The following is a 13,252-nucleotide window of genomic DNA, read 5'->3' on the forward strand; positions in this document are numbered from 1 at the left end:
TTATTCACCTCCATATTTAACTAATCTACTGCAACTAGCACTGGTTTCAAACTATAACAGATCACTAGAACAGAACTGATCCTCTCAGTATTTTTGGTTAACAACTCTAAAGACCAAGTCTAACTTTACCTCATCTGCTCCATGTGACTGAATCTACATCATAAAACTTTGAGTCTGGCCTCACTTGTCTCAGGTTCTTGATTTAAAAATTGTTGAAAAGCCGTTTTTAAAGATACTTGCAAATGTTTTCATGTTTAGTAATGTTGTCATTTGTTATTGACTATTGTGTTTTATAGTTTTGCCTAACTGTACTGTTTTCCCTCCCTTGAGCCAACAAGTTGGTTCTGCCAGGTCAATACTGTAAATAAGAATCTGTTCTCACTATTTATGCCTAGTTAAATAAAGGTGAAATGAAATGATCAGGCCACAGGAGTGAGGAACAAAAATAAACTACCGGTAATTAAAAATTATTGGCAATAACAAAAGCTGATCAAAATGGTTCTAAACAGTAATCTATATTTCCTGATGCGTGCTCAATAATCCAGGTAGAAAAATCCAAAAAAGTTAAATCTGGTCCTCTGGACATTCAAAAAAACAAAACAACAAAATGTAGAAACATTTTGTCTTTCATCTGAAAGACTTCCTCAGTCTGAGGTGCTGTATTCAGCTCAGTCTCTTAAATAGCACCTTCTCAGAGTGGATCAACCAGTTTGCTGCTGACAACCAAAACCAGCTGCTCACATGGTCAAGAAGGACCATCAGCCTAACAATGGATCATTAACACACTGATGGCTGTTTATTATTCACAGGGGGTTGAGTGATACTAGCAATAACAGCATTGTAAGAGGGGGACATATGAACATAGAGGCCTCCACCCCTGTTTAATGATGGACGATTTCTTTTCACAAAGATGGCCTCCTTTACTCCTTTCTCAAACCATCGTTCCTCTCTGTCCAGGATGTGAACATCTTCATCCCTGAAAGAGTGACCGCTGGCCTGGAGATGAGTGTAGACCGCAGAGTCCTGGCCTGATGATGTTGATCTTCTGTGCTGGGCCATCCTTTTGGCCAGTGGCTGTTTAGTTTCTCCTATGTAAGACTGATCACAGCCCTCCTGACACTGAACAGCAAACCCACCCAGGAACCACTTGCGATTCAACCTCAGATGTCGACAAAGTGGCATCATTCCCAAGAGCCTGGAACTAAAATTTTCTGTCAGCGGGCACCGGGCAAGCAAGATCCTTCAGAAGGCACAGACCCAGCTGCTGAATGAACGGGTGAGACAGACCAATTTTACTATTGAGGCATTGAAGGCCAAAGAAGAGCACATAAACTAACTATGTGTCTAGATCAGACCACACTTCAGCAAGTGTTGGACTGTACAGATCAGGCACGCTTAGCACAGCATGTCAAGTCCAAGACTCGACAACGAAACAAGTTTAACTTACTAATAACTCATCAACACCATCACTATTCCAATAACAACACATTCAGTGTAGGACAACACTCCAGTAGTCAATTACATGCCAGGGAGACAGAAAAGTGGGTGAAGAATTTATCTGACAGACAGCTCACCCAGCCAGAGACAGAGATTCTTGCCAGGGGACTGAACTTTGCAGTTGCACCAAGTAGAATTCCTCTGGTGGAGATGATCACAGCCACAGAATCAGCCATCCGCAACAACAAAATGAAAGAGGGTGAAGCAGAACAGCTCAGAATCAAAGTTTCATCCTGCCTCAGCAATGCCAAACCACCACCTTCCAACATCAGTAGAGAGGAGAGGGACGCACTCACCACTCTTAGCAAGGACAAAAACATCAAAATTCTCCCAGCAGACAAAGGAAGGTGCACAGTGATTTTGAACCAGAAAGACTATCATGAGAAAGTTATGACACTCCTTAGTGACTTAACCACTTATGAACCTCTGAAAAGAGATCCAGGAAGTGGTTACAAGAAGAAGTTAATAGATTGCCTGAAAAATTTGGAGCAGGACAAGGCTATTGACCGTATTCTGTACCACAGACTGTACCCAGGGGAGGCCACACCTAGTCTGTATGGTTTACCTAAAATCCACAAACAAGGTGTACCTTTAAGACCTATTGTTAGCATGATTAACTCTGTCACTTACAATGTTTCCAAATATCTGGCGTCTGTACTCATCCATTTAGTTGGCAGCTCAGAACACCACATACAGAACACCATGGACTTTGTGGATAAGGTGAGGGATGTCATCATGGAGACTGATGAAACAATGGTCTCTTTTGATGTCACATCACTCTTTATGTGCATTCCTGATGATGATGCAGTAGAGGTGGTCAGTTTAAGATTAAAATCAGACACCACTCTGAGCAGCAGGACCACGCTTTCCATAGAACAACTGTATCAACTCTTGAAACTGTGCCTGCAGTCAACCTACTTCACATATGGGGAGCAATATTATAGGCAGAAACATGGGTGTGCTATGGGGTCTCCAGTTTCTCCTATTGTTGCCAACCTGTACATGGAGGAGGTAGAAAAGAGAGCCTTGACGTCCTTTTCAGGGACACCACCAAGTCATTGGTTCAGGTATGTTGACGACACCTTGGTTAAAATTAAATCTCAGGAAGTCCAACATTTTACTTACCACATCAACTCTGTGGATAAATATATCAAGTTCACACGAGAAGATGTAAAAAATGGCAAGTTGGCTTTCTTGGACTGTGAGGTCTCAGTCTCTGATAGAGGACATTTGCAAACCGAGGTGTACCGCAAACCCACCCACACAGACCAGTATTTGCAGTTTGACTCCCATCACCCTTTGGAGCACAAGTTAGGAGTCATCAGGACTCTGTATCACAGAGCAGACAGCATCCCCACTAACTCAGGAACCAGGCAGAAGGAGAAATCCTACACAGAACAGGCTCTAGAGCAATGTGGATATCCTAACTGGGCCTTCCTGAAAGCAGAGAAGAAACCCAAACAGGACTCCAGTCAGCCATCAGGTGAAAAGGAGGAACCCAGACCCAGACCATTGGTCATTCCATATGTTGAGGGAGTATCAGAGAAACTGAGACGTTTATTTTCTAAACATAACGTCCCAGTGGCTTTTAAACCCCAAAATACATTACGGCAAAGACTGGATCATCCCAAAGATCCAGTCCCCCGGCACAAACAGAGTAATGTTGTGTATGCTGTTCAGTGTCAGGAGGGCTGTGATCAGTCATACATCGAGGAAACTAAACAGCCACTGGCCAAAAGGATGACCCAGCACAGAAGATCAACATCATCAGGCCAGGATTCTGTGGTCTACACTCATCTCCAGGCCAGCGGTCACTCTTTCAAGGATGAAGATGTTCACATCCTGGACAGAGAGGAACGATGGTTTGAGAAAGGAGTAAAGGAGGCCATCTTTGTGAAAAGAAATCGTCCATCATTAAACAGGGGTGGAGGCCTCCGGGTTCAACTGTCCCCCTCTTACAATGCTGTGATTGCTAGTATCACTCAGCCCTCTGTGAATAGTAAACAGCCATCAGTGTGCTAATGATCCATTGTTAGGCTGATGGTCCTTCTTGAGCATGTGATCAGCTGGTTTTGGTTGTCAGCAGCAAACTGGTTGATCCACTCTGAGACGGTGCTATTTAAGAGACTGAGCTGAATACAGCACCTCAGACTGAGGAAGTCTCTTGGATGAGAGACGAAACGTTTATATATATATATATATATACATATATATATATATATATATATATATATATATATATTTATTTTTTTTTAAACTTTTTTGGATTTTTCTACCTGGATTATTGAGCATGCATCAGGATGCAATGTGTATTATTTATCTAAAGCAGATGTATGAGCCTGGGAGCGGGTGGGTTTGTAAGAAGGCAGCAGTTCAGAGAGGGAGGGTGGGGCAAGGCCGTTAAAAGATTTAAAAGCAAATAAAAGTCTTTTTAAATGGATCCTAAATGCACGGGCAGCCAGTGGAGTGAAGATGAACTGGGATTAATGTGCTCATGTTTTCATGTGCCAGTCTCAAGCAGCATTTTGCACCCTCTGCAGTTGGGCAATGGAAGACCAACTAACCCCACATAAAGTGTGTTGCAATGTTTCAGCCAGTTGGTAACACAGGCATGGATTACTGTCTCAAAATGGTTTTGTGGAAGGATGGGTTTTATTTGGGCTGGTTGTCTCAAATGATTAAAAACTTCTTTTAACAACTGACCTGGTCTGGTGATCCAGTTTAAATTCAGGATCTAGTTCAGCCCCTAAATTCTTCACTGGTAATTTGCTGCACTGGGCGAAGGAAACACTCAACAGGGGAGGACCCACTAGTGCCTCCAAAACCCATCACTTCAGTTTTGGATTTATTAACATTTGAAAAGTTAAGTGCCATCCAGGCCTTTATGTCCTCAAGACACGTACGAAACAGATTTATTGAGTGCTCATCTACCTTTTTAGGACGGATATAAATCTGACCGTCATCTGCGTAACAATGGAATGAAATGTCAGGAAACGTTTCGAGACATTTTGGAGATTCACTTGAAAATGCTGTTTGCCAACAATCACAGTATACAACATTATGAGTCTAACATGAGAAGAACTTTATTTCTTCTGCCTTCACAGAGTGAAACACATCATACTAGTGGAGCCCTGGGGTTTCCCTGAGTGTCAGGACACAGTGGAAGCTGACCGCCCCATCCCAGTGTGGATCAAAGCCCTTGGTGCTATGTTCAGTCCCTTCAACCCCTTGGCTGGCCTGAGACTGGTAGGACCTCTGGGTACGAGAAAAGCATCAAGACGCCAGAAAGCAGCACAATTACCACACAACCAATATCAGCTTGAACTGTTACAGTCTGGGAGAAGTGTATTTACTGGATAAATGCAAACCTTCAGTATCTGATTAATTGTTAACTTTATGACAGAGACCCTAAAGATAACAAGTGAAATCTTTGTAAATGGTCTACAGTAGCAATCAAAAGTCTGGACGCACCAAGTGATCCAGAAGAATGAATGTGAGGTATTTCCAAACGACGTCAGTTTGGTTTTAAAGCTAGGTCAAACTGATGCCTATCTGTAATAAAGTAGCCTTGTTTCTTATTGACTACATGCTTGTATTTAGCACCTAAATGTATTATCTGTTGCTCCTTCAGGCCCCGTTGTGGTTCAGACCCTGAGGCCTGATTTCAAGAGGAAGTTCTCTTCTATTTTCACAGACAACACTGTGCCAAAGTACATCTATCACCTCAATGTGCAATCCCCAAGGTCTGAGTCTCTCTGCTCCTTTCTCTTCTGTTTTCCTGTCAAACTCTATTTACCCTAAAACAAATACAGACTTTGATATGGTTAATGAGAGGTTTTCCATTAAATATTGTCCTTTATTAAGTTTGTCGCTCACCTCATCTGTCATATAGTCTCTTAATGGTTTCTCTGTGTGGTCACAGTGGAGAAACAGCTTTTAAGAATATGACCGGTTCCTGTGGCTGGGCAAAGAGGCCGATGCTACAGAGGATGGACCAGCTGCAGTCAGACATCCCCATCACCATCATCTACGGCTCACGCTCAAGCATAGACAGCAACTCGGGCAGCACCATCCAAGAGATGAGGCCAAACTCTTATGTAGACATTATAGTAAGTCTTTTTATGACTCAAAATTATATATTTTTGAATCACCTAATTCAGTGTTTTGTTTAAAAAAAATTTAATTGATATGACTTGTTCACTTTAAGAAATATGATCAGATTATACTGTATATGCAAGGATGTAAGCAGCTACGAACATTCAGTTGGTTTGTGGATGAGAGGATCTGTGTTTTATTTCTTTGTGCCATATTCCATTTACCCTCAGTAAACCTGAATCCACAGTAGTTTTCCATTCAGCTTGCCACCCTCACCTGTTCCCAGTCAGTGTTCAGCCCAGGTGTTTCCACTTTCACTCTCACCCAGCTTGTTATTTAAACCATCCCTTACCGTCGGCTCATTGTTCTGCAGACATGTCAGATGTCTTGGTCCTCCTTGTGCCTCCTTGTGTTTTCTCCTGCGTTTTCATGTAGGTTTTGCTGCCACGTCAGACTTTTGTTTTAGTTAATTAATATAAATCATCTTTATTTTATGTCCTGCTCCCTGTGTCTGCCAGCACTTGGGTTTAACCTCACCAACTGTGATAGTGGGACATTTCAAACACATTAGTCAAAGCCATCTGTCAAGGACATGAAACTGAAGATGGACTGAAACTTTGCTGATAAGAAGCAGTGATAACAAAAGCACATTGAGCTCTCGTTAAGGTTCCACTTAGGATGTGCAAAGGACAACTTTCACTAACAAACCCCTCACAAACCTCAATAAACACAGAAACGTTTCAGTGTTTGCAGCAAGATGTTGCATATCTTCTATAAGTCTGTTGTAGAGAGTGCTATCTCTTCTGCCATCATATGCTGGGGTAGCAGCACCAGAGCAAGAGACTTCAAAAAGATCAACAAGCTCATAAAGAAGGCTGGCTCAGTTATGGGGACTCCTCTAGAATCTTTGGAGATTCAAGGATTCAAGGCAGTTGAGTTGCATGTTCTCGTGGCAGGAGGGAAAAGTGTTCTCAGCCACAATAATAAAACTAGGGACGTGTGATATTTGATTTTATGCCGATATGTTAAAACTTATTTGGCCGATAATCTATGCCGATACCGATATTTTATATACGTTCCTTTGTCAGAACATAGCCCTCTTATTTAGGCTTATTTGCTACAAATATTGTGCAACTGCTGTAAAAGCTGGCGACTTAAACCCTATTCGCACAGGATTAGTTTTACCCATGGACCACATGCGATTTGTAATAATTACGGAGATTGTTGTTAATCCCATGTGAATCAGTCATGTCAGTAATTTGTAAAGTGAAAATTCCCCCACACATTATCTACTATACTTTGCTGAACTCTGAGGTCCTGTGATAATACTTATCTAATGTGAATAGGCATCTATGTGATTTGGACAGAAATGCACAGAATCCGATACGTAATGAGGCGTTTTTTAGTTTTTGTTTAAGTGAAATCATTAAAAAAAAAATAGAACAAGGCTATTTTAAATGAACGCGCAGCTCGCTTCAGCTTTTTTAAAATTTATTTATTTAAATTTTTTATGTATTTTTCTTTTTCACTTCGGCTTTTATGAGCTGCTTCACGGATGAAGGGAGGTGCGGAGACGCGCACATGCAACTGACCCATCCATCCATACCTGCTTCTTCCTTTTTGTGTAGTGGGAGCTGCTGGTGCCCATGTCCAGCCATCATTGTGCGAGAGGTGGGGGACACCCTGGACAGGTTGCAAATTCCTTTCAACCGGCAGGTCAGCTGTCACTGGGTACTCATGCGCACGGCTAGTGACAGCTGTCCACCTGAGCTTAATGTGGCTTTTTTTTTTACCTCTTAAACCGGCCAGTCGGACCTGCTTCCTCTTCAACAAGTAGATTAACACAATTTTATATTGTGCATTCTTTAGTTTTCTCTGTGCTGATTCATAAAGCCACATCAAAGCCAGAGACCGTCCGGGACCGCACATTAAACACATTAAATGGACCAGCCCGGTCGTGACAACGCAGTGCATTAACATCATATTCAGAAGACATCTGTAAATTTCAGCTAAATCTCAGGCTTTGGTTATCCCGTGTGAATGCGCCACATAAACAGCAGATGTTGGGGAGATTACACTGGTCCTTAGGTAAAACTAATCCCATATGAATAGGGCTTTATATTCATTAACAGCCATATGATATGCATAGCACTTTAACTTATATTAAATGAAAGTGTTGAATTTTATTTATTAGCATTAGTCACCTGTGACGCTGTCTCACTTGTTGGAGGCTTGTTCCAGGTTCCTAGCTGCAGTGTGGAATCCTCTGCACTCCTGTGCTTGACAGACAGAGATCAGATAGGCGCGTATAACGTCATCATATTGTGCTGCCGCTGCAACGTCATCGTGTTGTGCTGCCGCTGCAAGCAAAAACAGCGCCTTTTGTATCGGTGAGTTTTTTAATGGAATGGCCAATGTCCGATATTGAATTTTAAAGCTATCCATCCATCCATTTTCTTCCGCTTATCCGGGGTCGGGTCGCGGGGGTAGCAGCCTAAGTAGGGAGGCCCAGTCTTCCCTCTCCCCAGACACTTGGGCCAGCTCTTCCGGGGGAATCCCGAGGCGTTCCCAGGCCAGCCGAGAAACATAGTCCCTCCAGCGTGTCCTGGGTCTTCCTCTGGGCCTCCTTCCGGTGGGACGTGTCCGGAACACCTCATCAGGGAGGCGTCCAGAAGGCATCCTAAACAGATGCCCAAGCCACCTCAACTGGCTCCTCTCGACGTGGAGAAGCAGCGGCTCTACTCCGAGTCCCTCCCGGATGATCGAGCTTCTCACCCTGTCTCTAAGGGAGAGCCCAGACACCCTGCGGAGAAAACTCATTTCGGTCGCTTGTATCCGAGATCTCATTCTTTTGGTCACAACCCAAAGCTCGCGACCATAGATGAGGGTGGGAACGTAGATCGATTGGTAAATTGAGAGCTTCGCCTTTTGACTCAGCTCTCTCTTCACCACGACAGACCTGTACAGCGCCCGCTTCACTGCAGACGCTGCACCTATCCGCCTATCGATCTCACGCTCCATTTTTCCCTCATTCGTGAACAAGACCCCAAGATACTTGAACTCCTCCACTTGGGGTAGGACCTCCTCCCTGACCCGGAGAGGGCACTCTACCCTTTTCCGGCTCAAGACCATGGCCTCGGATTTGGAGGAACTGATCTTCATCCCGGCCGCATCGCATTCGGCTGCGAACCGCTCCAGCGAACGCTGTAGATCACGATCTGATGAAGTCAATAAGACCACATCATCTGCAAAAAGCAGAGACGCAATCCTAAGGCCACCAAAACGGATCCCTTCAACACCTTGGTTGCGCCTAGAAATTCTGTCCATAAAAGTTATGAACAGAATCGGTGACAAAGGGCAACCTTGGCGGAGTCCAACTCTCACCGGGAACAAGCCCGACTTACTGCCGGCGATGCGGACCAGGCTCTGACACCGGTCATACAGGGACCTAACAGCCCGTATCAAAGGGCCCGGTACCCCATACTCCCAGAGTACCCCCCACAGGGCCCCCCGAGGGACGCGGTCGAACGCCTTCTCCAAGTCCACAAAGCACATGTAGACTGGTTGGGCAAACTCCCACGCACCCTCCAGGACCCTGCTGAGAGTGTAGAGCTGGTCCAGTGTTCCACGGCCAGGACGAAAATCGCACTGTTCCTCCTGAATCCGAGGTTCGACTATCCGACGGACCCTCCTCTCCAGAACCCCCGAATAGACCTTACCAGGGAGGCTTAAGAGCGTGATTCCCCTGTAGTTGGAACACACTCTTCAGTCCCCCTTTTTGAATAGGGGGACCACCACCCCGGTCTGCCAATCCAGGGGAACTTCCCCCGATGTCCATGCAATATTGCAGAGTCGCGTAAGCCAACACAACCCTACAACATCCAGAGCCTTAAGGAACTCCGGGCGAATCTCATCCACCCCCGGGGCCCTGCCACCGAGGAGCTTTTTAACCACCTCGGTGACCTCAGCACCAGAGATTGGAGGGCCCGACCCAGAGTCCTCAGGCTCCGCTTCCTCAGTGGAAGACGTGCCGGTGGGATTGAGGAGGTCTTCAAAGTATTCCGCCCACTTTTGTATCGGTGAGTTTTTTAATGGAATGGCCAATGTCCGATATTGAATTTTAAAGCTAATATCGGCCAATACCGATACCACGCCAATAATATCGTGCATCCCTAAATAAAACCATTCATAACACCTTGACCGAATATTTGCTAACTGTAACTAAACATAATTTCAATGATCAAGAAGGGAAGCTGGTGAGAGTTGGTGGGAAGATAGATGGAGCTAAACACTAGACAATCCTGGAAGAAAACCCGTCCAAGACTTTAGACTGAGGTGAAGGTTCACCTTCCAGCAGGACGACGAGTCAGAACATCCAGCACTACCATGGAATGGTTTAGATATATGACCCAGTCAAAGTCCAGATCATATCCATCTAAGAATAAGTGGCAAGCCTTGAAAATCCCTGTTCACAGATGCTTTTTGTCCAATCTGACTGAGCTACAGCTATTTCACTAAGAGAATGAACAAAAAATTTCAGTCTGTAGAGACAAACCGTTGGTTACGTATTATAACCCCAGATTATATGAGTGTAAGTGTAGCCCTTTAAAAGCTGTCGCTATTGGGTTTACCTGCGCGCAGTACGCCGAACACTGAAAACTTCTAGTCCACGCCCACCTGCTGTGTGGACCCCACCCGGTCCATTATAAATTGCATCTGGACCAGAGCTCGACTCCCAAAGGCTTACTCTTTTTTCATCAGCCTTTTGAGAGCCAGTGAGGCCCAGTTTTTAAAGGGCTACACTTACACTCATAGAATCTGGGGTTACAATACGTAACCAACGTTCTATTTCGTGTAAACTACGCCCTTTAAAAGCTGTCGCTATTGGGTTTAAAGGGAAGAGCTGGATATGGTCCATGCCTCACCGGGTCTGGCCGAGAACCATCAAAAACACCCTGATATCCGCCTAAACCTCTTTCTTGATTCAAGCGTAATTACGCACCATTGATCCATGTACTAACCGGATTCCAAAAAAGTTGGGACACTAAACAAATTGTGAATAAAAATTGAATGCAATGATGTGGAGGTGCCAACATCTAATATTTTATTCAGAATTGAACACACATCACAGATCAAAAGTTTAAACTGTGAATGTATCATTTTAAGGGAAAAATCTGTTGTTTCCAAATTTCATGGCGTCAACAAATCCCAAAAAAGTTGGGACAAGTCCATTTTTACCACTGTGTGGCATCCCCCCTTCTTCTTACAACACTCAACAGACGTCTGGGGACAGAGGAGACCAGTTTCTCAAGTTTAGAAATAGGAATGCTCTCCCATTCATGTCTGATACAGGCCTCTAACTGTTCAATCGTCTTGGGCCTTCTTTGTCGCACCTTCCTCTTTATGATACGCCAAATGTTCTCTATAGGTGAAAGATCTAGACTGCAGGCTGGCCATTTCAGTACCTGGATCCTTCTCCTACGTAGCTATGATGTTGTGATTGCTGCAGAATGTGGTCTGGCATTATCGTGTTGAAAAATGCAGGGTCTTCCCTGGAAGAGATGACGTCTAGATGGGAGCATATGTTGTTCTAGAACCTGAACATAGTTCTCTGCATTAATGGTGCCTTTCCAGACATGCAAGCTGTCCATGCCACAAGCGCTCATGCAACCCCATACCATCAGTGATGCAGGCTTCTGAACGGAGCGTTGATAACAACTTGGCCTATCCTTGTCCTCTCTGGTCCGGATGACATGGCGTCCCAGTGTTCCATAAAGAACTTCAAATCGTGACTCATCTGACCACAGAACAGTCTTCCATTTTGACACACTCCATTTTAAATGACCCCTGGCCCAGTGCAAACGTCTGAGCTTACTTAGAAATGGCTTCCTCTTTACACTGTAGAGTTTCAGCTGGCAACGGCGGATGGCACGGTGGATTTTGTTCACTGACAATGCTTTCTGGAAGTATTCCTGAGCCCATTCTGTTATTTCCTTGACAGTGGCATTCCTGTTTGAGGTGCAGTGATGTTTAAGGGCCCGGAGATCACGAGCATCCAGTAGAGTTTTACGGCCTTGACCCTTACGCACAGCGATTGTTCCAGATTCTCTGAATCTTTTGATGATGTTATGCAAGGTTGATGATGATAACTTAAAAGTCTTTGCTATGTTACGCTGGGTAACACCATTCTGGTATTGTTGCACTATCTTTCTGCGCAGCAATGGTGGAATTGGTGATCCTCTTACCATCTTGGCTTCTGAGAGACACTGACACTCTGAGAAGCTCTTTTTATACCCAATCATGTTGTCAGTTGACCTAATTAGTGTTTAGTGGTCTTTCAGCTGTTCGTTATATGCTCAATTTCCTTTTTCCAGCCACTTATTGCTACTTGTCCCAATTTTTGGGGGATTTGTTGACTGTGAAATTTTGAATCAACATATTTTTCCTTTAAAATGTTACATTTACTCAGATTAAACTTTTGATCTGTCATCTATGTTATATTACGAATAAAATATTAACATTTGCCATCTCCACATCATTGCATTCAGTTTTTATTCACTATTTGTTTAGTGTCCCAACTTTTTGGGAATCCGGTTTGTACCTGGTGCGTACTGGATTATAGGCATGCAGCCTCTGTGCCTGATCTTAACTGAAGGAATGTTTATTCATATCAGACAATAGAGGAATAAGAGAAAGGAAAAATTTCCAATGAGGAAGGAATTTTCTTGTTTGAATGAGTAATCGTAGAAAACACCCACTAATAATGACAGAGCAAGGCTGTGTTGTTTTATTGTTTGTTGTTTTTATTTATTTCATTTTATTTATTTTTGTTGTGTGATTGTGAAAAATCACTCTGACATAACTGTGAGAACTGAATGTGTCAGTGAAGTGCTGGAGACATCTCGTAAATAAAAACAGATGAAAGGGGTCGGTGATGACCATGAAGCGGCAGAGCAGATGTCCTGCACAGACACCCCTCTGTGCAGAGCTGTGAAGGTAGAAATCCCCCTGGTGGAATGAGCCCTGAGTCCTTCAGGCCAGAAGAACTATAAGCTTGTGAAATAGCTTCATATAACCAATGTGACAGATGCTGGGAAGATAAAGGCTGACCCTGTGATCGTTCTCTGAAGTGTACAAACAATTGATCGGATTTACGCATCGCGGCTGTGCGTGTCACATAACACCTTAGTGCGCGTACTGGACAGAGCAGGTGAAACTGTTCCTCCTCCGTAGTTTTATGGGGAGGGGGACAGAAACCATCCAGTGTAACAACTCTGGACCTGAACAAACTTGTTATGCTTTTGGGTATAAAAGCAGGGTTTGGTCGGAGTTCTGCTGAGCTCCCGTCTCCTTGAATTCTGAGACAAGAAGGAGTAACGGACAGACCTGACAAGTCGCTCACACTCTTAGCTGATGTCAGAGCTAATAATAAGGCTGTTTTGAGCGACAGATACTTCAAGGGTATCTGGTCCAGAGGCTCGAACGGATTTTTAGTGAGTACACTGAGAACGAAGACTAAATCCCACTGTGGTGCCAGAGCACAAGTCACTGGCCTGAGCCAGCGCACACCTTTCAGAAACTGTTTTGTTAAAGGGTGATTGAAAACAGTTCTATCGTTGAAACCTTCATGACAGGAAGAAATTGCTGCAGCATAAGTTTT

At 44.0% G+C, this 13,252-nt stretch overlaps 1 protein-coding gene across 1 annotated transcript in view; it reads left to right on the plus strand.

Moving 5' to 3' along the window:
* abhd5a (abhydrolase domain containing 5a) overlaps positions 1 to 13,252 on the plus strand; it is a 50,866-nt gene that overhangs the window by 23,788 nt on the left and 13,826 nt on the right. The window contains exons 5-7 of the mRNA XM_037677191.1: positions 4,602 to 4,756; positions 5,129 to 5,240; positions 5,420 to 5,606. Of these exons, the coding sequence (XP_037533119.1) occupies positions 4,602 to 4,756; positions 5,129 to 5,240; positions 5,420 to 5,606 (454 nt within the window). The remainder of the gene's footprint in view (positions 1 to 4,601; positions 4,757 to 5,128; positions 5,241 to 5,419; positions 5,607 to 13,252) is intronic.

This window comes from Nematolebias whitei, chromosome 5 (genome assembly GCF_014905685.2).
Source record: "Nematolebias whitei isolate Nwh7 chromosome 5, NemWhi1, whole genome shotgun sequence".
Classification (NCBI taxonomy): Eukaryota; Metazoa; Chordata; class Actinopteri; order Cyprinodontiformes; family Rivulidae; genus Nematolebias; species Nematolebias whitei.